The sequence below is a fragment of the Falco cherrug genome, chromosome 1 (genome assembly GCF_023634085.1).
Source record: "Falco cherrug isolate bFalChe1 chromosome 1, bFalChe1.pri, whole genome shotgun sequence".
NCBI lineage: Eukaryota > Metazoa > Chordata > Aves > Falconiformes > Falconidae > Falco > Falco cherrug.
This window is the reverse complement of record NC_073697.1, coordinates 80,381,468-80,404,050: the sequence shown is the minus strand read 5'-3', so window position 1 is coordinate 80,404,050 and position 22,583 is coordinate 80,381,468. Positions and strand designations below refer to the sequence as shown.

Sequence of the window (22,583 nt, the reverse complement as noted above, 5' to 3'; positions counted from 1 at the left end):
TAAGCATCAGCAAGCTCCACATGCACCAGCTGTAAAGCTCAAAAGTCTTCCAACAGGGTGCCCTTATTTATTTCAAATCTGTTTTGATTTGCCAAGTATGTCAAATCTAAACAGTTACCAGTTTAAGCAAAATTTTGCTTGTCCTCAGAAGTTCTGTCTACATTAAACATTGCAGGCGGTTATAAGAGTTTGATCATTCTCTATTAGACATTTGAAGAACACTTTTGTCACAAAGCTTCACTACCTAAATCTGCTCTGTCTTGGTTTCTTTTTGCCAAGCCTGTTTACAAGAACCTAACCACACCAGTGTCTGTTACAGATTGGTTTGCAAGGAATTTAGTCAAGATCCCAGAGGATTTCCCACTTTAAACACTGAAACTTCTCTAAAGTAGTAACAGCTTTTGACTCCATTTAGTTCTAAATTAAACTTCTTTACCTTGGTAAAGGAAGTTCCACTTCTGCAAACTCTTCCAGTCTTTTGCTGACGTTATCGTGATGCACTTCATCAGGGATACAACAATCACCTTCTTCATCGCTGGCTCCAAGAGCACTGTCTGAACTCTCGTTCCTTGGAATGTCCCCTTCAGCTCTGAAGGGGGTTTTCCTTCCAGCATCCCCATAGGGGACATCTTCAGCACCTACTTTAGGGGAATCCTGTTTGATAGCAGAACCTACTTCTATGCAGCCAGGGGAACAGTTCTCCAGATTGCCAGAGCATAAAGTTCTAGTTTCTTTCAGTCTTGGCAATTTTACAGTTTCTACATTATCTGTGGGCAAAACTGGTTCACTAGATACCATGTTCGCTAAGTTTGTTTCAGTTCCTTTACTTTCTGTATGTTGGTTAAGTATACCCTCCTTCCCCTCACGAGGTGGGATTTGTGCGTAACAAACAGTATGTTTACTGAAGTGTATAAAGGCAGCTTCAGAACTTTCCTTTCGATTCTGGGAAGCATCCACAGCCAGATTTGTGGGACTTGAGGCACAATGTATCACCTCTGGATTTTTTTTTAATGCCTTCAGATTTTCTTCCATTTCCCTTCTATGAGTTTCTAAGTCTGACTCTGGTGACGCAGAGCTTCCAATCTGAAAGGTGACCTTTTCCAAGTGTGAACTCCTGTGGCCAGACCTTTCAGGACAAGGTAATGCAGATGACCTACTAGACAACTGCTTTTCCACTCTTCTCTCATTCTGGTTCTTGTTTTTCTTCATATCCATTAAATCCTCCAATTTAGATGGCTCTTCAAAGTGGTAGGATACGATTCCTGTATCAGTGACGGTTCTTTTCCTCCCATCAGCTGCTCCTTTACGGAAACTGCTAGTTAGACAATCAACAGACATTTCAGAGTTCTGACTGGACTTTCCTATTGCTTCCCTCTTTTCTTTTGAGGAGGCTGGGATAGCACGAGTGCTTTCTGGGTCATGTACCCACTCTGCAATACCACTGTTCTTACTTCCATCATTCTTTGGAGGTAGGATTGGAGGCACAAGAGCAGGCTCATTTTTAACAGTGACAACCACATAATCAGACTCCTCTACCTCTCCCTTTTCCAGTGCAGTTGTGATCTTGCTTCCATTTAGCACCTGCTCTCCTTCCCCAGCCTTCTCACTCCATGTCAGCTGATTTTCCTGCAGCTCAGAGCACCGAATGAAATAAGTTAGAACATAGAGCAAGCGCTGCACCAACTCCTTGCGTTTCCCAACAATAACAGTTCGAGTCAATCTAACTGGAGAGCCTATGGCACCGTAGAGATCGCCTATACAGGAAAACAAAAATTTCACATGCTTATGTTTGGTTGCAATAAAAGCTATACCATTTAAATTCAACACATTTTGAAAGAGCATTTACTATGGACATAAATCAGACAGCTAATTTCTTTCACAGTAAGTTCATAAGAATTTAAAACAAAGAATAATAAAACAAGTCCCTTGGCACTTCTTATACCTGGCTTTTGTCCAGAAGGGTTTTGGGAGGGATTAGCTGCCATTGCTCCATTTCTTTCTGTTCAAAGCCACTAAGGTTTTTATTTACACGATGCTTGTAAGATACTATCACTTGGAAATTGACACAACAGGGTGTGAAGAGGAATACAGATCAAGCTAAACTCTGAGGCCAGGTACAGTTTTTTTTCTACTCATGTTCTTTCACATCAAAGTTATTCTGTTTTATTGCAGTCACTTTTTCTGTTAAACACAGGAATTTTCATACAGATAAAATCCGAATTAGATTTTTCAGGATTACGTTATGAAAAGAAGCAAAAAAGGATTCAATATTAGCTTAATAAATAAGGTTCTGAAAAAGAGAGGCATGTAAGTACCTTACGTGCAAGGCACGTGTACTTCTGTGTACTTGGAATCAACCTTGCTAACATGGCAGGGGATGGCGGAGAACTAGAAAATATATTCACTACTTAAAATACAACCGTAATATGCAAGGTAGGTACTACAACAATCTGAATCCCCGCCAGGAACTGCTTATTTGCTAGCTCATTCATCATGAAGAACCGCTTTTTGAACAGAACTAATGCCATACATATCCTACTTTCAACATATTTGTTTGCGAGAGTGGTAACTATCTTCCAGCTGCCTATAATCCTCCATCAGCTGAAGGGTTTCTACTCCAGAAGTCCTGGGAGAAGTAAGCGTAGATAGATAGCCAGTATAGGAACATTCACACGCTCTGTCAAATCAAGATGGGTTAACTCAAGAAATGTCAATTACCAGCCTAACTTAACCCAGCTGTCTTCACCTAACATCCATTAGAAGCACCCACTAAATTATCTCTGCCTAACCAAACTGTGGCAGACAACACCAGCAGATGGGGGACAACCACCAAAAGCTCAATTTTCTTTAGCCACTGTAAGTGTTCACCTTGAAAGCAGGCTTCCCTGCCTTGAGGCTTCACCAGCTACCTGTTAACCTACCAGACTGCTTTAGATGCCAAGTCTTTGCTCGGCTGCTCAAATGTTCTGGACCAAGTTTGCTACCAGGATTTTGTTTTAGACCTCAAGAAGCAACACTAAATTAAAGTCAGGATCAGACCTCCAAGAAGGTTTTTACTAAGGGCAAGGGGACCGCTGGTTTCAACATGAGCAGACTAAAACAGGACACACCCACGAACAAAACAACACATTTATGTTCTGTATGTCAGAGGAGGCTGGGCATAAAAGGAATAAGGCTCCTGACTCCATTCCTGCAAAACAAGGATCAATGAGACAGTAATTCCACTGCTCTCACTGTCTCCCCTGCCAAGATCTGCCATCTCCCACGATGCCAGTGATGCGCTGCAGAGGCTGCTGTGTGGTAGCATCAACACCCTTGCAACTAGCCCCAGAGCCTAACATGCCAGCAAATTCATTCCTCAGTGACGGAAAATGGGCTTGCAACTACTACGCTGGAATTAACCTCAATGCCCGCTGGGCCACAAGGACTAGCAATTTGGAAAGGAAATGGGAAGATCTCTCTTTACTTTTGAGTTGAGCACAGTTGCTATGGAAATCAGATTCAGACTTCATGTTCATTTGCACAATTGACTTTATATAAATCCACTATTAATAAGACAGCACAAAAAGTCAAAATTGTGGTCTTCAAAACATGCTAATGACTACTGTTAAGACCATTAGATTGAAGCTGATGTTTAAGAGACAGCATTATGTCTTCCTGACAGTAGTACTTACAGTTATATCAGTATGTAATTCTAATTGATACATAATGTGCAATGAAAACATAGGTCTGAAGGTGGAGAGACAGGTACGTCAAAATCACTTCTGTGATAAAAAGTAATTCCCATTTTATATTCCCCGCCCCCCATCTTTTTAAAGAGGGAAACCAGCAGAGGGCAACATCTCACTTTCATTACTAGTTACTGCGAACACCTAATAATGGCTTTGGGGCTTTGTAAGAACAAGACAAAACTAGAAAGCATTTTGAGTTCAGGCACCCAGACCTTGGCTAGGCCAATGCTGGTAGCAACATACGGCCTGGGAAGGCGAGAAGAGAAACAGATTCTTGACTAGTCACCAGTGGTGACTCCTGGGAGCGACCACAAGAACTACTGCTGACACTACGCCTCCAGCCCAGCTGGTTTTTATAACCCCAGGCCTGGCTCCATCCTCAATGCCCTGAGCAAGCTTGCATTTTCCCCTCCGAGCCTAATCCACTACTCCTTTGCATAACATTTTAAAAGACATCCTGAAACAGGAAACACTCCTACTACAACTACACGGCCATTGTTTCGCATCAGTTTCACAAAGACTGCTGAGAACAACAAACATAACAATTAGCAAGAAACACAACTAGTAGCATGGTGTAAAAACATTGCTTTAGTGTGCATGTATGTTACTTTACATGGCAATACAGTGTATCAGTTAAGGCCAATCTGATGTCAGACTCACAGCTGCTGCCAAGAGGAGGAGGAATTTTCAAGAATTTACCACTGGCAGCGTTATTCTCCCAGCTCTCACTCACCTACTCCTTCGACAGGAAGTTATTTAATCCCCTGTATCAAGATAACTTAAAAGCTGTAAGATATTTGTCAGAGAACAGCCTGAGGAGCTGGGCATAGAATGAAAATTTGGCCCAAGCCCACTCACATAACTGTGCATGAATGGAAGTGCCAGACTTCTACTCTGTTGCCCTGGTGTCTGTCCTAGCTCCGTGAGAAAGGTAAAAGGAGACAGCCAAGGCAGTTGCAACTACAAAGGGCCTCCAGGGCTCAGAGAACCCCCCTCAATCCAGTCTGTTCCCCTCTTGTATTTCCTAAACTGCTTAGATCACACACAGCACTTGCACAGGCTCAGTACTTCTATACCAAGTTATTTAATCAGACAGTTTAACAGAGGAGAACAACAAGGCATCAAGGAAAAAAGCAGAGTACTCGGGCTATGCAAACAGGCCTCTGAACACTCCATTTAAGCAGGCCCAGACACCTGTTGGTAGCTCTGCACAGCTGGCAGCAAGGTACATCAGCAAATGTGATCTGGATCACAAGCAGCTCTTGGGTAAGAGGAGTGGGTGCAGGAAGGTGCCCGTTATAGAGAAATCTGAAGCTTCTCATTTCCTACTGACCAAGCTGTGCCCAGAGAGGGTTGTATGGATGGGATTTTGCCAGCATGTTCACAGACTGTGATGTACGCTTCTCAGAGAAGGCCTTTATGGGAGGATGGTCAACCGGCATTACTGTTGGGACCCAAGCCAGATGATATGTCAGCACTGCTGTTAACAAAGCAGCAAAGAACCTAGGAAAAAGAATATGACCAAAGTAACACCAGCAAAAAAATATTCCATTAAGTGCTTTAACATATCCACATATACTGGGAAGCACACAATCTTTTTTTTTTTTTTTAAGAAAAAGGGGCAGAGGGAAGCTTACTGATTTTTGTTGATCTGTTCTATCAGAAATGTAAATTCTTTAAGAAAACGCTGGCATAGCTGGTTCTTTTCCAGGGTGCTAGACATCATATTAAGCCACACAGGCTCTGCAATCCTTGGAACAGAATATAGGTTCCAGATGGTAACTCTGCTCAAAGAAAATTCCCAGAAAGCAAGTGTTAACGTGCACATTTCAATCTTGCAAATACAAGTAGCCCCTTTCCTCTTCTATTGTCCATTGATTTTTATTTACTTTTTGTAAGATCTAGGATACTAAGCAAACTAGAAGAATTTTTACTCTTCCAGTAATTACTAGTAGTTACTAGTGTCCCAGAACACTAGTCTGTTCAGTTCAGACTACCACTAACAGTGTCCATGTATCAACTAAGTATTTGTCTTCCCTTTCTTGCATTCCCCTGTGTACTTGTATTCAGAGAAACGATTCAGAAATAATTTTGAGGGGGGACAGAACACATTCTGTTCATCACAGTGATCCAATTCCACATTCCAGACATTGCAGAAATTCCATCCCACTAAAGCCTTATCTTTCTCCTGGATTGCTTTTCTCTGCTTCTGGCCATTCCTTCCTCTCTCAGGTATCAAAAAGAGCTTTTGACAGCAACTTTCTTGTCAGTTACACTGCTCAGCATCTATAGCTCGGAGTGGACAACTGCATCTGCCTCGATACAACAATCGATCCACCCATCTGCACAGGCATCAGCAGAAGCCAACTCTTGATGAGATCTTAAAGACTTCAGCTGACAGTCCCAGGTACAGGTGAGTGCAACAGAACTACTTTCATTCTCATTCTGAAAATGGCTGAGCTGGGTTTGCTAGAAGTTTTCTAAGAACAGTTACCAAATACCCAACACAGAAAATTCACTCACACTAACTCCAAGACTGGCTGAATTACAAGACCCTGCATTCAGCTGCTTATAACTGGAAGTGACAAATTTTAGAGGGGCATGAGAAGAGCTCTCCTTGTAATTCAGAATTCCATCAACTCACCTGAATTCTCCCAGGGCATCCATGACACGGCTGATATAAACCTGCACTCTTTGGCTGGATTCTGCTATTTTTCTACATGAGATCATGGCCTTGATTAAGAGTTAAAGACACAAAACAGCTTCTTAAAGGATTCACATTCTTCATCTTTTTAAGCTTCATTAACATGTCAAAATTAAGATCTAGCCCCAGTGCTATACAGCCACTCAGGACAGCAACAGCTGCCAACCTCCCTCCACCTCACGACAGACCAATCCCTATGGCTGGACATGGGGAGAGAAGAGAACATTTTTGAGGAAGTAAGGGGAAGACAGCAACAAACATGTTGTGTGTCTCTTTCAGTGACTGCATGAAAGGATAGAATACCATCATTTCCACAGTCTCCAGGGAGTCAAGAAAACCTCATAGTGAAATATGGTAAGAAGGAAAGAAAAAGAAAAAACACCCATAGCATAAAACTCTCTATTCTTATTCCGATTAGAAAAGAAACCACACCTCTTTTTCAGTAAATGCTAAATTCCTACACTGGGCTCAGGCTCAAAACTACATGTGTAAGGAGGGAGGGAAGCTTGAAACCACACATCTTCTCCCACTCTTCATCTATCAGATTCTAGAATACTTCATTCTGTTTGACATTTATTTTTCCACATTAAACCAAACTAGTATTCTGTACCTTTTCTATTGCATATTTCAGCTTGTTCATGTGAGATTCAAAAAGAGGAAAGTGAGAGAAAAAGAAATCCTGGAAGTTTCTCTGTGCTTCTTCTTTTTCAGGCAGAGAAAAGATTATGCTGATCGCAATTTTTTTCCTTCGAACCATTGCAGGATTGGAGCTGCAGCTTTCATCAGCCATGCTAAACATTTCTTCAGTGGACCTGCAAGATAGATTTATTAGGACAGTTACCTATGTACCGAGAGGTAATTTGTCTTCTGTCCCTACCTCTCCAAGTAGTAAAAGGTAATTCATTCTCAGGTCTCCTTTGACTGACTATGTAAGACTTTGCTGTCACCTGGCTCTGAGCAGAGGGCACCCAACATTTTAATAGATAAGACCTATGTTTGCTCAGATAGGAAGGAGGCAATCCTCAAAGAGGCCAGCTCCTAGAGTGGTGTGAACACTTTCCTCTGGAACAGAGCTACTGCAAAACCTCTCCTTCTGGATTTACCTTTAAGGGAGATAAAAGGGAATGGAGACACACAATACAAATCAGCAGCAAAAAAGGCTAAAGGTAACTTTAAAGCTATGAACTGCACCCAGCAGCCAAGCTCCTGCCTAGCTTCTCAGCAGTACGTCTGTGATGCTCCTCAGTCTGTGCTGCTGCTCATGAGGGAAGTTGGGAAACACGCAACCTATACTGTTCCAGTACCTTAAGAGGGATGTTTTAAGGCACTTAAACATGCAAAATAAAGCTTTCTATTTTAACTGTAGACAAGATGTCACCACTTAGTAATTACTGTGTAAACACAAACGTAACACCTACAAACACCTACATGTGTGATTAGCTCAAAGCTGGATATACTACAGTTTTAAATGCTTTGTTTTCTACTAAAAAAGAAGAAAAAAACCCAAAACAGTGTTTATTTTACAGCCATTATTATTTCCCCAAGTTCTAATATTCACTTGATAGCTCTGCCAACAGTTATACCGCTTTTCAGTATGACACATGGGTTGATACTGAGGTCAGTACTGCTCAATATCTTCACTACCAGCTTGGCCTGTGAAGCAAAGCACACCTTCAGTGTAGTCTGTAGATGATGGCAAATGGGGGGAGAATGGTCAATACCCTGGAGGGCACTGTCCAGAGAGCTTGTGGAAGCTCCATCCTTGGAGATTTTCAAGACTGAATTAGACGGGTTCCACAGCAACCTGATCTAAATTCCAAGTTAGTCCTTTGCACAGGCAACCAATTTGGATGATTATCCAAAAGTCTCAGCCCAGTATAATTTTTTCTGTAATTATACAAAAGGGTGGCAATCCCCTCACCCTGTTCCTCCATAAAAGCTTGCATTGCTAGATATTGATGTTGCTGGATTTACAGAACTTTTTTTTTTGCTTATCTCAACTTAAATGATTAATTATTTTGCTAGATCAATTTAACTTAAAAAAAAATCTTTAAAAAGTATATCCATCAATGAGTAAAATAGCATGGTGAAAATGCCTTTTGGAAGGAACTTCCGTTGAGCAATGGCTTTTAATCCACTAAGAAATTACAGGGGGGAAAGGGTAAGAGACAAGAAGCCATTAGAACACAAATGGAGACATTTAGAGCAGCAGCTCATATAGAAATAGCTCTGGTTTGGAGTTTTTTTTAAGTTAGACTGCAGTACTGATATGGAGAAATAGTGTGAAATAGGGACAATGGACATTGATTGTGATTGTGTATGTCTGCTCAAGGAATGTGGGTATGGTGACTGGTCGTGGGCACGGTGTCTGGTCACATAGGCACACAGCCTTGAGGAGACACCTGCCCTTCTTCCTCTAACAAAGGGGCTATTTATAAAAAGGATGAGAAAAGGATGAGACACATTTCAATGTTATCTAGAGGAAGGGAGTGCTAAGTCTTCTTGCTGGAGAAGTTCAGATGGTCACAAGGACATGAATCACCTACAAACCTGCAAGACCACCACATTCCAGGCAACGGACTGATAAGCTAATTAACATACGAAGCGAGAGTAAGCGGGGTTAGGAAACGAATATGTATAGGCGTTAATTGAATATTCATTTGTTTTATTGTATAAATGTGAGATGGTTCGTCACTTCAGGCATGCATGCTTGTGGAGGAGCGATCCCCCGTGCATCTGCATGCAATAAACATACCTACTTTATAACTTTTGAGTTAGAGAGTCTAATTCCGTACGTCAGTATCAGTCAGCGATAATTAAAAGCTTGAAGGATTTTCCTATCAGAATTATCTTGAAATAGGTCCTGTGGCATTTACAGACCACTATGAAGCAATTCACAAGAGGAAAGACTGAACGCTAAACATTAATTCTAAGTTCATTCTAAAATTAAGTGGTTTACAGTTTAATTGGTTTGACAAAGTTAAGTATACAAAAGTTTCTCATCATAGAGGTACGAGTCCAGGAATACAGGAACACTTATGCACTAAAACTCCAGCAAAAAAAGCTTGTGGGAAACCAGAGTTCAAGACAAAAACATAACCTTATTTAAACTTCAGGAACTTGCATGCAGACACAGAAATTCCAAAGAAGGTTGGTCAGTCAGCATCTAAAACGTCACAAGCTTTTGTGCTGCTTCCCAGGAACAAAAATTGAAGAATTTAGGTCTGGGAGAGAAGTCTTTTCAAAGCTGCTAATCTAGCTTGCCTGCCAATTGACTACATGGAGTTCCAGCTAGACATCTCATTTTCTTTGAGCTATTGGCCTAAAACACCAGTCACAGAAACCGTAGAATCTTGGCTGTACAAACTGAAGTGCAAACTCTGCTGCCACTGCAGTGACAGAAGCCTACTGTTTCTCCAGCAAGCAATCAGGAAACAAGTATCTGAAGAGGCTTTTTGGCTTAGAAAGACCTCCAATTCAAGAGTAGTTCTACACAGTGGAAATAATAACGTCCTGTTTAAAGTATCTTTCCCCAGCATTGATTCTCCAATGCTGAAGAAACACAATCTACACCCTACAGCAAACAAGCAGCCCCAAAAAGGCTACTCTCCTCTAAACAATTTGTTACTTTCATAATATTTTCAGGAAACTTTTTAGTGAAACTGGCTACTTCTTGAACTGGGCTGAAATTATTTACCCTAAATGTTTTAACTTATTTCTTTAAGAAACCAAAAAGTACTTCAATTTACTGAAAGCAAAATGTTTACTAGCTTATTCTCAACTGAAAGCATGATTTAGAAAGCCTGACTACTACACTAGCAACACTGCACAATTCATCATGTTAAAAGTAATTCAGTAAGAATATCCAGGAAAAAGCTTCAAGTGCTGAGACACTAGGAAAAGTAGTGTTTTCAGAGATGTTTGGGGTTTGTACTTTTTACAGGCCATAGCTTTTAAGCTTCTCTTAACTTAAAGCAGCGAAGAGGGAGAGGGGCCAAACAGCCGGATTTTCTTGTAGCTCTCCACTAAATCCATGCTGTCTCTGGGTGCACGTGGATGGGTACATATGAGCCGATAATCAAGAACCATTTGCTATTTTGCAGCTGACAAGGGAAGAATTTGCTTATTAGGTATGAAAGGTCTGCTGCATTCCATGCTTTGTTATGTCACCGAGCTACAAAAGCTAGTAAAATTCCAAAGCAGACCCCAAGCTTTTTGATCACAGCTTTTTTTTTTTTTCCTTCCTGTTTTGGCAGAAGTCACATCAGGAACATCCTGTACCAGCCAAGACAGTCATCATGGGCTATTACTCCAAAATTTCAATAACTGCTCACTAGTCAGAATTCATCATAGTATAATGTAATTATGGCAGCAGTGCTGTTACAGTCCCTTTCATCTCAACAGGATGCTCTGCTCCTTCAGAAAGTTTAATTTGCTTTACAGAATGTGGCTTCACACACAGCCTATACATTCAATAAAAGTAAGTACATTTCAATTCAAGCCTTGCAGCTCATACTTAGCCAAAACTTGATCTTTCTTCATATTGGCAATCTTAGGTAACATGCACAGAGTTTAGACTGAACTGAGAGCATTTAAAGAACAAATCCTGTTATTAAAGAGGCTTAAACTCTATTTAGCTTAAATTACTGCCAAACAGCTCTTGTAAGAAGGAAGCTGTTGCACTCACCACCTTGGAATAATTCCATTCTCTAAACTGGTTGTCTGACTTCGGAGCCAGCGACGTTGGTAGCTGCTAGAAGACGATGCTGAAGAGCTTGGAGATGGAAAAGGAGTGACCAGAAGACTGCTCAGAGATGCTATCAAGAAAGCAAGAAACCCCACATACACTGAATTACAAAGAGTGCTGGTTAAATATTTCTCTTCATACTTTTAACTGGGAACAAACTCCCACAAATATTGCTCATGCTTGCTGATCTTTTTCACACAACTCCCTTGCAACAGAAAAGAATTATTTTAAATAAATCTTGCTATCTGAGGACAGTCTTTTCTTACAAAGTCAGAGATCTTCTCTACTAGAACATACTAAAAATCTTACTCTCATTAAAAGTATTCTGTCCTAAGAGGTGTTGCCCTCCCATTACAACAGACAGATCTCTTGGTCTCCTGGACTCCTTTTCCTATTCAGTGCTAAACCATTTTCTCTTCCCTTGCTTTAGTAAAGGCTCCAGTCAGTTCTTTCTCGATATTATAGATTGGTTAAGAACCCAGAAAACGATGGCTTAAACAATGAATATCATTACATAATCTTGCATAAAAGGCTTGAGGCAAAAGTAGAAGGAAAACCGCTCAGCAGATCCAAAAAATTTTGGGTTTAATGGTCGTGAGGTACCTGTATTTCAGGTGAATCACTGCACCAAAGAATTGTAATGTAATTACAAAAGCAGGCAAACAAGATGGACAGCAGATACCTGACCGAGCAATGCCACTGTCTCTGTCCTCATTTTGTCCTCTGCTAGGCATATCAACAGGCGTGCTGTGCGCTAAAACAAACACATCGGATCAATAGAAAGCATTACATAACTCATCACACTGTTTCTCAGCTTTTCAAAAAATAAGTTTAAAGGTCACAAAACAGCAAAGTTACATCCTGTACTGTTTGTTACTCCAAATAAGCAGTATGGTGTGAGCAGAGGTTGCAGCCAACAGTACTCCACACCGAGTACCATGTTACTACAGTAAGCTGGTTGTTTGCCCCAACCGAAAAACATCTCTAAGAAGCTTAAGAATATGAATACAGTCTACATTATCAGAAATCAGATATGCTTTGAAAATGAGAGCTGGTAGTGGCCCCATCTGTCACTTTTGACATTTTTTTTGTGCATGCAAAATTGTCGTTTTACACAGGTCAGCATCATAATGAAATAGACAAACAGGTCCATTAAGCTTCTGATTCACTCCCCAAGCAAAGACTTACTATCCATAGAGCTTCACAGTAAGAAAAATTCAGCCTATGTCATATTACATTGAAGTGTTAGTAGTGCAGAGTCACTCAAATTGTAGAGCATGCAAGATTTGCAAAGGCTGTGAAGAAACTGCAATGGTATTCCAGTTCACATTTTTGCAATTAACAGAATTAATCAGGCCTAAGATCTACCCACCTGCATGGGTCATCAATATGCCTGTAAAAGCAGACTACATAGTTTAAAGTTTTTCTTTAACAATATCCATTTCTTTAATTTTCAAAAACCTTAAAGCCTCCCAGACAGCTCAAGAATTAATTTTGAATGTCTGTCATTAAAAAAAAGTAGCAAGAGGTAAGAGAAGAAAGAGCTGTACACCAGCAAGACACCTGCACACTAGCAAGAAACCAACTAATAAGCCAGAAAACATAATTTCTCTAAGAAACATAAGGGCTCATTTATTATTAAAAACATTGCATAAACATCTTTAAAATTTAACACAGGAACTGGAAAAGAAATGTGGACAAGTAGCAATTAATTTAGCTATTTTTTTGGAAGAAAGATTTTTAAGTGTAAGCCAGATATATCTTGTCACTATTTTAGCCCCTTCTGTTTCTAGAGTAATTATGTATGCCCTGCAAGGATTCAGAAGGAGCTGGATTTGTGTGTGCATATGGATGGTCACACTGTGGCTGGCATTCCACACAAACCTGCAAAGAAAGAAGCACTGCGGATGAGCCGGAGGGGACCTCCTTCAGACACACCCTGCAGCAGTTTGCTGCTACACAGCTGTAACACACCTAGGAAACAAAAGCAATGTAGAGACAATGCAATGCAAAAAAAAAAGTTTAAAAAAATGGAAAAAAGAAAAAAGGCAATGCACAGGGAAAAAACAAACTGAAGGAACAGATGGCCTCATGCTATCATAAAGACATAGAATCTGGAAATATTTACCTAAATTACTTCCACTGCGACAGGTTCCCAAACCATTCTGATTCGAGCTCAGCTTTCCCAGGCTGGGATCTTGGTTGATGTATTCAAAGCTGTCTTGTAAGCTAAAAAATGGGGGGAAAGCCAGCATTCCTTAGTGTGATCAATAGGCATTAACATTAGCTTGAGAATTAGGCTCATTTTATGGAAGAGAGAAGGCTGAAATTAAATTTACAATCAAACTCAAGGACCAGTCGGTTTTCTGAAACTGTATGGCAATAGACATTTATTTTCTATAGAGGCTACCTCTTTGACTTACTGTAAATTTCTCTCCATCACATTTGGGATTCAGTTTATTCGTATTTGCCCATTTTGGGGACAAGTAAAAAAGGGTAGAGATAAGAAACAGTGTATCTTCTGTCATTGTTATGGAAAACAGGAGCAGGGTGCAGGGACACAAAGACTCCTCAACATATACCCCTTCTTCACCCTTCTGGCAGCAGGAGGAGAGAGGGGCTTTGTCTGCCCAAAGCACCTAACCTCTCCAGTTTACTGCATGTCCTGGACAAGTTAAGAAGCAGAAACTTGGAGAGATTTTATTTTTTAAACTTGGGTGGCCTGGCCAGGATCTACTAAGGGAATCCTCCACAGCCACCACTTCTGATTTTCTACTAGACTTCTCCACTTCAGCAAATTTAGAAACAGTGACAGAAGGACTACAACAGGAAAAAGGAAAGAACACCGCATTGGATGGGGGAAGAAAAAAAAAAAAAGCATTCTTACTTATTGTTGCTTCCACTGAAGCTTCCTACCCTGGCTGAGAAGACTTTACTTATCATCAGCTGTGGGGGAGAGCTGAAAGGATAAACGGCCATTTCAGTGAGTCATCAATTCCAAGTGCCTGACTAGAGTGTGCATCACAGGGAAGGACGCTTACCGTATATAGTGAATTTTCAAGGTGGAGCCTTTGTAACTCATTGCCACCGAGCCAAACATCATTTCTCCCAGCATGTTGACATCAGAGACTGGTCTGGTGTACTACAGGCAAGATGAGAAGAGCTAAGTCAGTAATAACTTGGCATACTATTTCAATTTAATCAAGTGCCATAGGGCTACATTTTGAATGGAGAACCCAAGTTCTGCTTTTCCATGCAGACTGAGATCTTGTGTGATTCTACCAACACACCGAGTGCAAGTACAAGCAAATGCAGCTGGACTATATGCTCTGTTTGCTCACTAGATGAGCATTGCTACCCTTGTTCCAGGGGGACCTCCAAAGGCAAGAAAGAAGCAAAAATATCTATTGCATTTCCAAAGAAATAGCTGTGTCCAGCAACATTCCCAGATAACAGTGTTTGATGAAACCTGTAGGCCTTCACAGGACTTCGATTTTGTGGTCTGAATCCCCAAGCATTAAACTGTCTTCTTTTTCAAATGAGTAAATTCTCTTTCCCTGCCCCTATAGAAAGCTTCTTGGAAACACTTTTGACTGGAAAATAATTTGTGAAGACTGTGTTTCTAAGTATAATCAGATTGATTTCTTACTTTGTTTTGAAGACTGATCATCAATAGCAAATATGGAGAGAAGTTTGTTAATCCTGAAGGAAATCACTTAACTTCTAGTTAAATATAATTTTTTCTTCCTTAATCTATACATGCTTCAAATTACATTTTTCTAGATGAAATTTTTATGCTTTTACTGAGAAACAACCAGAGCACCTAAAAAATAATTCGCTTAAAAACGTCATGTTATAATATGACAGACTAAAGGAACTCTTAATACACCGTGTTCAAGAGCTTCAGAACTGACCTGAAGCACAGACATCTTTCAAAACAAGAACAGAAAATGGTATTGTGCTTTTCATGTTCTTCACAAATAACAATGCTATTAAATATCTTTTGTAGCTCTTTCAAAGACAAGACCAAAACAGACAAAAAGGTTAAGATGTACACACATGTTATTACTCTAGAACACTTTAAAGATAGAGTAGATACCTCAACATCCAAATAAACTTGTAATATATCTGTCATTCCATGTATTTAAGTCAAGGCTTTTATATAGTCTTCTTCAGTAAAACGCGTAAGTACAAACTATAAAAGTAACGAACATTACCTGATACTTCGAGATCTGTTCTTTTATATTTTGCATACAGCTTATTGAGGGACTATGGGAAGAAATATTGTTGTTCCCATTGCTTGCTTGGCAGTTCTTGGCAGACGCCTTTGCAGAAGCATCCTCTGCCATTTTCTGTGTCAAAACAGAACAAAACAGTGAGAACAATTAAAGAAAACATGAGAACTCCCACCTATAAAAACACCACAGCAAGATTTTTCTTGAACTCCGGGTAAGCTACAGAAAAGATATTCTTATTCGATTCAAAAAATACGTATCCATTTTTAAAGATTTTTAATAAAAGGTCAGCATCAGAGAAAGTGCAGAACCACTCTCACATTTATATCATCAGACAAGTTTTTATAGTATCATACAGAGTAATTAATCAAAGTTCCACTGGAAGATCATTCCCAATTATTATGAATTGCTGTGTAACATTTGCCAAAGTTTATGTAAAAAACCCCACTCAGTTTATGGGTTGCTTACAAAACAATTTCTGTAATCTTTTGCACAATTACTTACTCATATTGCACATAACTTTTGCTCACTGACTGATTAACAGAATTCTTAAACCGAAGAACAGCCAGCAAAAACAAGTAGTGAATAATGCATTATTTGGTAGAATTAGCAGGTTAGAAAATCTATTTGTTAAACCTGTAAAGGATTTGTGAAGAAAAAAAAAAAAAAAAAGGCAGAGCTCAACAAATGAATTCTTAAATCCAGATGACTGTTTAATTCAAAGTTTACTCTCAAGCCACTATGTTTTAACAACATCTTAGATCTGATCAGAAAGGTGTAAAGGAAGTCTTGGAAAGCTACTGATTACATTAATGCTATTTGTACGTGTTTCTTAACACAAGCTGCATTTAATTCATTGGGAATTGATTAATACAGTTTTCTTAAAGAGAACAAGAAACTTACTGGGTTTTGTTCAATGGCTGCTTCCTCCCTCACCCACCCACCCCCAATCTAAATATTCATTAGATGTCAATTAAAAGTCCCACATTACTTCAAACATACTTCTCACATGCAGTTGAATTTTTTTATATGAAGGGAGCAGAACTGTAACCTTGCAGCAATAAAAACTGCTTAGAAAGTCTTAGGAAGCTTATCTCACACTCTTTTAAACTTTTTATATATTTAAGAAATTCAAAATCCCTTAATCAACATATTTAATGTGTATTAATGTAAACATACATTCATTTGGTGCACATCAGAACAAAGTGTATTTTTATGTCTCATTTTGTACCAGCATGGTTTACCTCATCGGAAACATTCACTGGCAGAGATCAATGAAGTTGTTTTTTGGGTTTTTTAAAAGTCAACAAGGTACATAGTTTATAGAAAAACCAAGCAAGCAGGCAAAAAGAAACAGTAATAACCTAGAAGCTAGTAAAAAGCAGCCATAGCCACATTTACATAACATATTTTGAGCTCAGCAAGACAAGAAAGGAACAACAACAAGAAATTAACTGGAAATAAAAGTAGAGTCCAATGTTCCACAAGCCTAAAATGAATGCTTACTACAGTGCAGTAACTGTAGTACATTTCAGAATAGTCACAATGACAAGATGATGAAACGAGCAAAAGAAAGATGCAGAAGAAAAAGAGTAAGCGCAAGCCAAGAAAATGAGTAGATATGTCATTTTTTAAAAAAGCTGAGTTTAAACTATAGTGATAGTACAGCTCCTTTACCGGTTTAAAAATAAGCCTGTTAAAAAAAAAAGCGTGTTAAAAGTAAAATCCTAGACTTCTATATTTTATCCTATATTTGCACTCCTTTTGTGCAGTCTTTCCTGGCATAGTACTTATGTGCTACTGCTTATCTAATCCCAACGTGACTGTCATTAGAGGTTTAGAAATGCACCAGTGTCAGTAGTCATGTGTTTAATGAGCTACTGACGAAAACCGCCTAATAAAAGCAGTCTGATACATGCCACCTGCAGAAAGAATTGCAGATTAGATTAAGAACACTGAAAAGAAACACAGTGTATTAAACAAACATATACTTAAATGCAAGACAGACCTGCTAGTTCCCCCAGGTAAGCTGACCACATACTTTAAAGACAATGTATTTGAATATTCAATGTGAATAAGCTTTACTGTTTTTCAGGAAAATGGATAAAGGCACAATACACACACACATTTTCTTGACTTCAATTTAAACAGGAATGAACTTAAGAGTCATTTTGCCTTAAACGAATCAGTTTTGGCTCGAACAAGCGAACATTCAAGATCACTTAACATCTATGTGTTTGCATGCCATCCAAAGCGCTCTGGCTGTTTTAAAAGGGTACCTAGATTAGTGTCTGGCTAGAAAACGGATTATAGCCGGTATCACATGTTATGAGGAAGGTTATAAAGTGTTTTGTGTCAGTGTTGCATAGAGTTTCTGATAGGATGTTTTATAGTTAACTTTTAGTTGAAAAAATTATTCCACTTGCTTCAATACTAAGTATTTAAATGAAACCAGAAATATATTTCCTCCTCACATGCTGTGTGTTTTAAACCAACTCAAGGAAGTAACAGTCTTGATGGGGCAGGAGGGGGGCAAGATTAACAGACCAGTCTGACCCATTTACCCTCTTAAGCATCATCAGCTGATGACTGATCATCTACTTATCAGTCCTAGTGATTTGGCACAATGGAATATTTGCAGTGACTGAAATAGACCCCTGTTTTATAAGCATAATTTCTACCAGTCACAATTATTCATATATAGCTAGTGATTCAATAAACTATGCTAATCGGACAGGCCAAAGCTCCTGGCTGTAACACAGGCTTCAAAACAAAAAAAAAGAAATTATTAAATGTAGAAGATAAACATGGAGCTGGTAGGGGAAAAAAAAAAAACAAAACACCACCAACCACAAAACAGAAAATATTATCGTTTTACTTGCCTTACAATCAGCTAAGTTTACTGGAAACATTACTCAACTTGTGTGCCCAGAGAGCAGCACAAAGAATTTGCATCTCTACAGCATCTAGTCGTGCTTCTACGTGCGTCACAAAAACTTACATGGCTATATATTACCATATGCCAGTCTTACCCTTCATGGCATGGTTAGCCAAAGTGGAATTGTTTTAATTCACACAGAGCCAACAACTTTACTAATCCCCAAATACCAAAGGAAGATGAGCACATTTACAGAGGTGCTAGACATCACTGGGACAATGGGACAACCAAGGTTAACAACAAAAAACAATCCCAGCCAACATTAAAAAGGCTAAGAAAATACTCAGTTTGAAGGGTTATAGATTGTTTAGCTTGAAAGCAGATCAGGTCTAAGCTGTTATGCTTTAATACCATATCTATATTACAAATACCAGGTGTGCTCACAGACTTTTTGGAATCTAACACACTCTTGTTGCAGCTATCACAGAAATGAAATCAAGTGAAAGATCACCAGTAAGATTAAGAAGTGCACACTGTCCTATTAAAACTCCTGCTTTTGGGAAGAGAAACAAAAGCGCAGTAAGACAAAAAGAAAATTATCATTTCATACCTGAACCACAGCTTCATCGATTTTGCGGACTGCTTTGGAATCAAATAAGACTTGTCTGCCTCTCCTCTCACAGTCTTGGTAAACTATCAGGCGGATCTCATTCAAGTCAAACTCTGAAAAAGTCCAGCTGCAGATTATAAATACAAGATGTTAAAATAGTGTGCTTACTTTGCAGGCTTATTTAAGTGAAGAAGCAGGTATTTGACAAATACATCTTTAACTCTGCATTTATAAGAATTGGGCTGTAATCACAGAACTCTGACCAAAAAGGAACTCAAAGGAGCATCTAAGCCCAGCGTCACTGATACACAGGCAGGCACAGCCAGACCAATTTTCATCCACCTTTCTTCAAAATTTTCCAGAAAGAACACAAAATTTTTTCTTAGCAATCTGCTCCAGCAAACTACTCTCAGATTTATGCCCTTCTCCATACACAGTCTGGATTATCCTTATTGCAAGGTAGGTGTACTGTTTTGTGCAATTCCCTCAATGGCAATAAACAACAACAGATCACCATCCTCTGTACTACAGCCTTTCACAAACTCAAGGATTACAAGCTCCCTCACCCTTTCCCCTCCTCTAAAAAACACAACACAAAATTCCTTTCGACCTATTCCTATCAATACAAATTATGATTTTTCCAAAGTTTCATTCTTGTAACTGAAAGACAAGGTTTATTCCATTGTTTTTCCCCTTTCTTTTCTGAGATATTTCAGGGTTTACAGAGCAATCAGAGATTACTGAGACTTGACCTCTGACTATGGAGAAACTCATTTAGTAGATGAAACCAAGGTACACTGAGATTCAGCCTGAAGCAAAACAACTCTCTGGAGCCAGAAACTACCTGTTCCTCAGAGAGGCACCGTGGCACACGGCTCACCTCCTTGCACTGCCGCAGGAAGCTGAGTACCCCTGATCACAGCTGCAATGGCAAGAGACTTTATTTCTTAATTCCAAAAGGAACCGGTCTGCAATCAGAGCATGGAGTTTTCCTGGGCCTCAGGTTCATGTTATGTAGCTGAAAAGCTGGAATTAAATGGAAAAAAACCTACTACTGCATAAAGCAGTTCATAAAGCACAGCATGGTGCTCAGTCATACCGCCTCACCCCCGACCTGGACGGACCGTATCTCGGGGAGAGGAGCACAGCGGTTATTAACAGTTGTTGGTTTAACAAATTGCATAACAGACTTCAGTCAAGGCCACGCTGCTCTCCCACCCAAAAGGAGGTTTCATTTAGGAATTTTCCCAAATTATGCCCTACAGAGGAGGAAGGTAGAGAACTGAGGGAAAAAAAACCACAAAACCCCTACACAGCTGAAAGACAAGAATTTCTGAAGCCATTTCTTTTATTCCATGCTCTGTTAACAGCCATAAATCAATAGTGAGGTAAACGCCACCAACTCCTGTTAGTCAGCAAGGTAACCATGGGCAACTGCTTCAGGAGCACACTCAGAGACTTGCAAATTTAAAGTCATTATAAGTAAAGCCAGTTTCATTTCTTTGTGCCTCATCTTGCATTTCAGAGACCAGCGTAGCTAGAAAGAAAAATGAGCACCTTTTTCAAAGCTGAAAAGACCTCAATCTGGAAGGTTTTATTCTATTTTTAAATACCTTGGGACAGAGTAAGCCAGATGCCCACCTCCACTGGAAGGTACTCTGATAGAAGGGCGCTCCATGTACATAATATACAAGGGTCCTGTAAGGATCAAAGCCAGATCATGGAACCATGCTATAGGTGCTGTTTTGCCATCAACAGCCAGGAAACTTGTTGATGTGTTTGTAAAATGTTGCCGCCAAAATGCTAGGAATGCCGGGCAGGTTTCTTTTCAAGTCTTTCTCTTCAAAGGGAGTCACAGCATGACGTTAACCTGCCGGAGATCAGGCCTGATACCATTGTTGATAGTTGCCCAACAAAGATCCTACACAATTCACATATGCAGAGAGCTCTAACTACACCATCTGTTTTAAGAGTCTGTTACTAGTTTCCCAGCCCACTGCCTATGCAATGCTATAACAGAATCAAGTTACACAGAACGCAAAAGAAGTCAGAACCGTCGGCAGACTTTGTTCTAGCCTGCTGCATGGATCTGATTATCTTCGGTACCAGATACTCGGATACCCCTTCGGTTACACAGCTATCTACATACCTTCTGCAACAGACACCACCTTAAGTAATGATGTTGCTTTCTTACAAAGGCCACAGGTCTTCCCTCCTTTTAACAACAAAGAAAAGGCACATCACTATGGCCTTAAATTAAGGTGTTGGTCTTGCATACAATTTATCTCCAGGACTGGCACAGCAGGATCTGTAGTTCAGCCCACAGGACCGCACATCTAAACAGAGAAGGATCCACTTCAGGCGTGGCCTGAGCCATTCCAGCTGTGCCCACCCATGTTAAAAGCGTGTTCAATGCTTGTGTTGCACGAATTTAAGTTTCCTCATGAACGAGTGAATTCCCACATTCTGCACTAAAGCAAACTTCACGTTGCTTGTGAGGTGCTGACTTCTGTGTAAGACTTGAACTGGAGTTTATAACAAATGCTGAAGTAGAAGCCAATTTAACAGCCTGCTGAGGCGCCTTTTCCACACAGCACACTAGAATGAAAGATGGGTGCAATTTTTCAGAATTTCAAACAGATTCTAGTGACAGATAGCAAAAAGCTAAGGAGTTACATAAAACCTGCCAAACAGACCTTTATGTGATTAATAGACCATATCCAGGGAAGTGACTCCAGATAATGCTTCCTACAGTACTAACCAAATATCAAACTTAGGTTTTAATGAAGTCCTTGCTTTCAGGCTTTGAACTACCCAGAACACAAGAGGCAGTTCCTGCAGCAGTCCTACCTACTACAGGAGAGATCCGTCCTACTAAGACCTCATCTGATAAAATCAAGCATATCTGTAGGCAAGTTATACCAGCATAGAAACACTAGCCTCATTACTTCCACATGGAATCTAGCACCAGGTCCAAGACTAGTCAGATAACCAGGATGTTCTTCCCCATCACAAAAGCTGATGAGCAAACTGCTTACAGTACTTCAACCCTTTATTGTTTAAGCCAGCCTATATAACATGCTGCCCCCAGACCAGGGACAGCAGATTCAATCATCTCCTAAAAGCAGAGTGTTGAAGAACACAGAAAATACACAGACTCATTCATCAGCTCCCTTTTCACATGCATAAAAACCAAACTCCCAAACTGTTACTTGCTTATTCAGCAATGCTGGAAGGCATGTACTTTTTGTTTCTTCTTCACATACAGTTTTTGAAAGAAAGAAGATGCTCTTTCATGAAATACCACTTCATGGTAAAAAGACAACAAAAAAACTACCACACTTCTGCACTGTACAGCTTAACATACCTCTAGATGTTAGAAAGTAATAGCTTAAAGGTTTGACTAGGAGGAGAAAACACCTTTCACTCCTCCATCAGTTGTTTCTAAAAATTAAGACCAAAAAAACTGAAATAGCCAACAGAAATATTGTAGTCTGGTTTTTCCTAAGGAGAAAAGGTCCCTATGCTCACAGGGAAGCTGCATGCATACAGGTTCACCCTGCATAATTATTTGTTAATTCACTAATCAATTTCAACCACCAGTTTTGACCAAGGGACACATATTTCTATCTTCCAAAAATAGTGAAGGAGATAACAGATTCTTCCTTCTCCCTCTCC

General features: G+C 39.8%; 1 protein-coding gene across 4 annotated transcripts in view; it reads right to left on the bottom strand.

Moving 5' to 3' along the window:
* The window catches only part of FNIP2 (folliculin interacting protein 2), a 52,353-nt gene that overhangs the window by 10,686 nt on the left and 19,084 nt on the right, over nt 1–22,583 (bottom strand). For 2 of the 4 annotated variants that reach the window (XM_055699031.1, XM_014279533.3), the window contains exons 2-14: nt 18,906–19,032; nt 15,400–15,534; nt 14,224–14,324; nt 14,070–14,141; nt 13,311–13,411; nt 13,067–13,156; nt 11,865–11,936; nt 11,123–11,252; nt 7,046–7,247; nt 6,376–6,464; nt 5,369–5,515; nt 5,065–5,234; nt 437–1,754 (exon numbers count right to left, since the gene is read on the bottom strand). In XM_055699031.1, the coding sequence (XP_055555006.1) occupies nt 437–1,754; nt 5,065–5,234; nt 5,369–5,515; nt 6,376–6,464; nt 7,046–7,247; nt 11,123–11,252; nt 11,865–11,936; nt 13,067–13,156; nt 13,311–13,411; nt 14,070–14,141; nt 14,224–14,324; nt 15,400–15,534; nt 18,906–19,032 (2,754 nt within the window). The remainder of the gene's footprint in view (nt 1–436; nt 1,755–5,064; nt 5,235–5,368; nt 5,516–6,375; nt 6,465–7,045; nt 7,248–11,122; nt 11,253–11,864; nt 11,937–13,066; nt 13,157–13,310; nt 13,412–14,069; nt 14,142–14,223; nt 14,325–15,399; nt 15,535–18,905; nt 19,033–22,583) is intronic. The other 2 variants (XM_055699104.1, XM_027804523.2) reach the window with 1 other exon arrangement.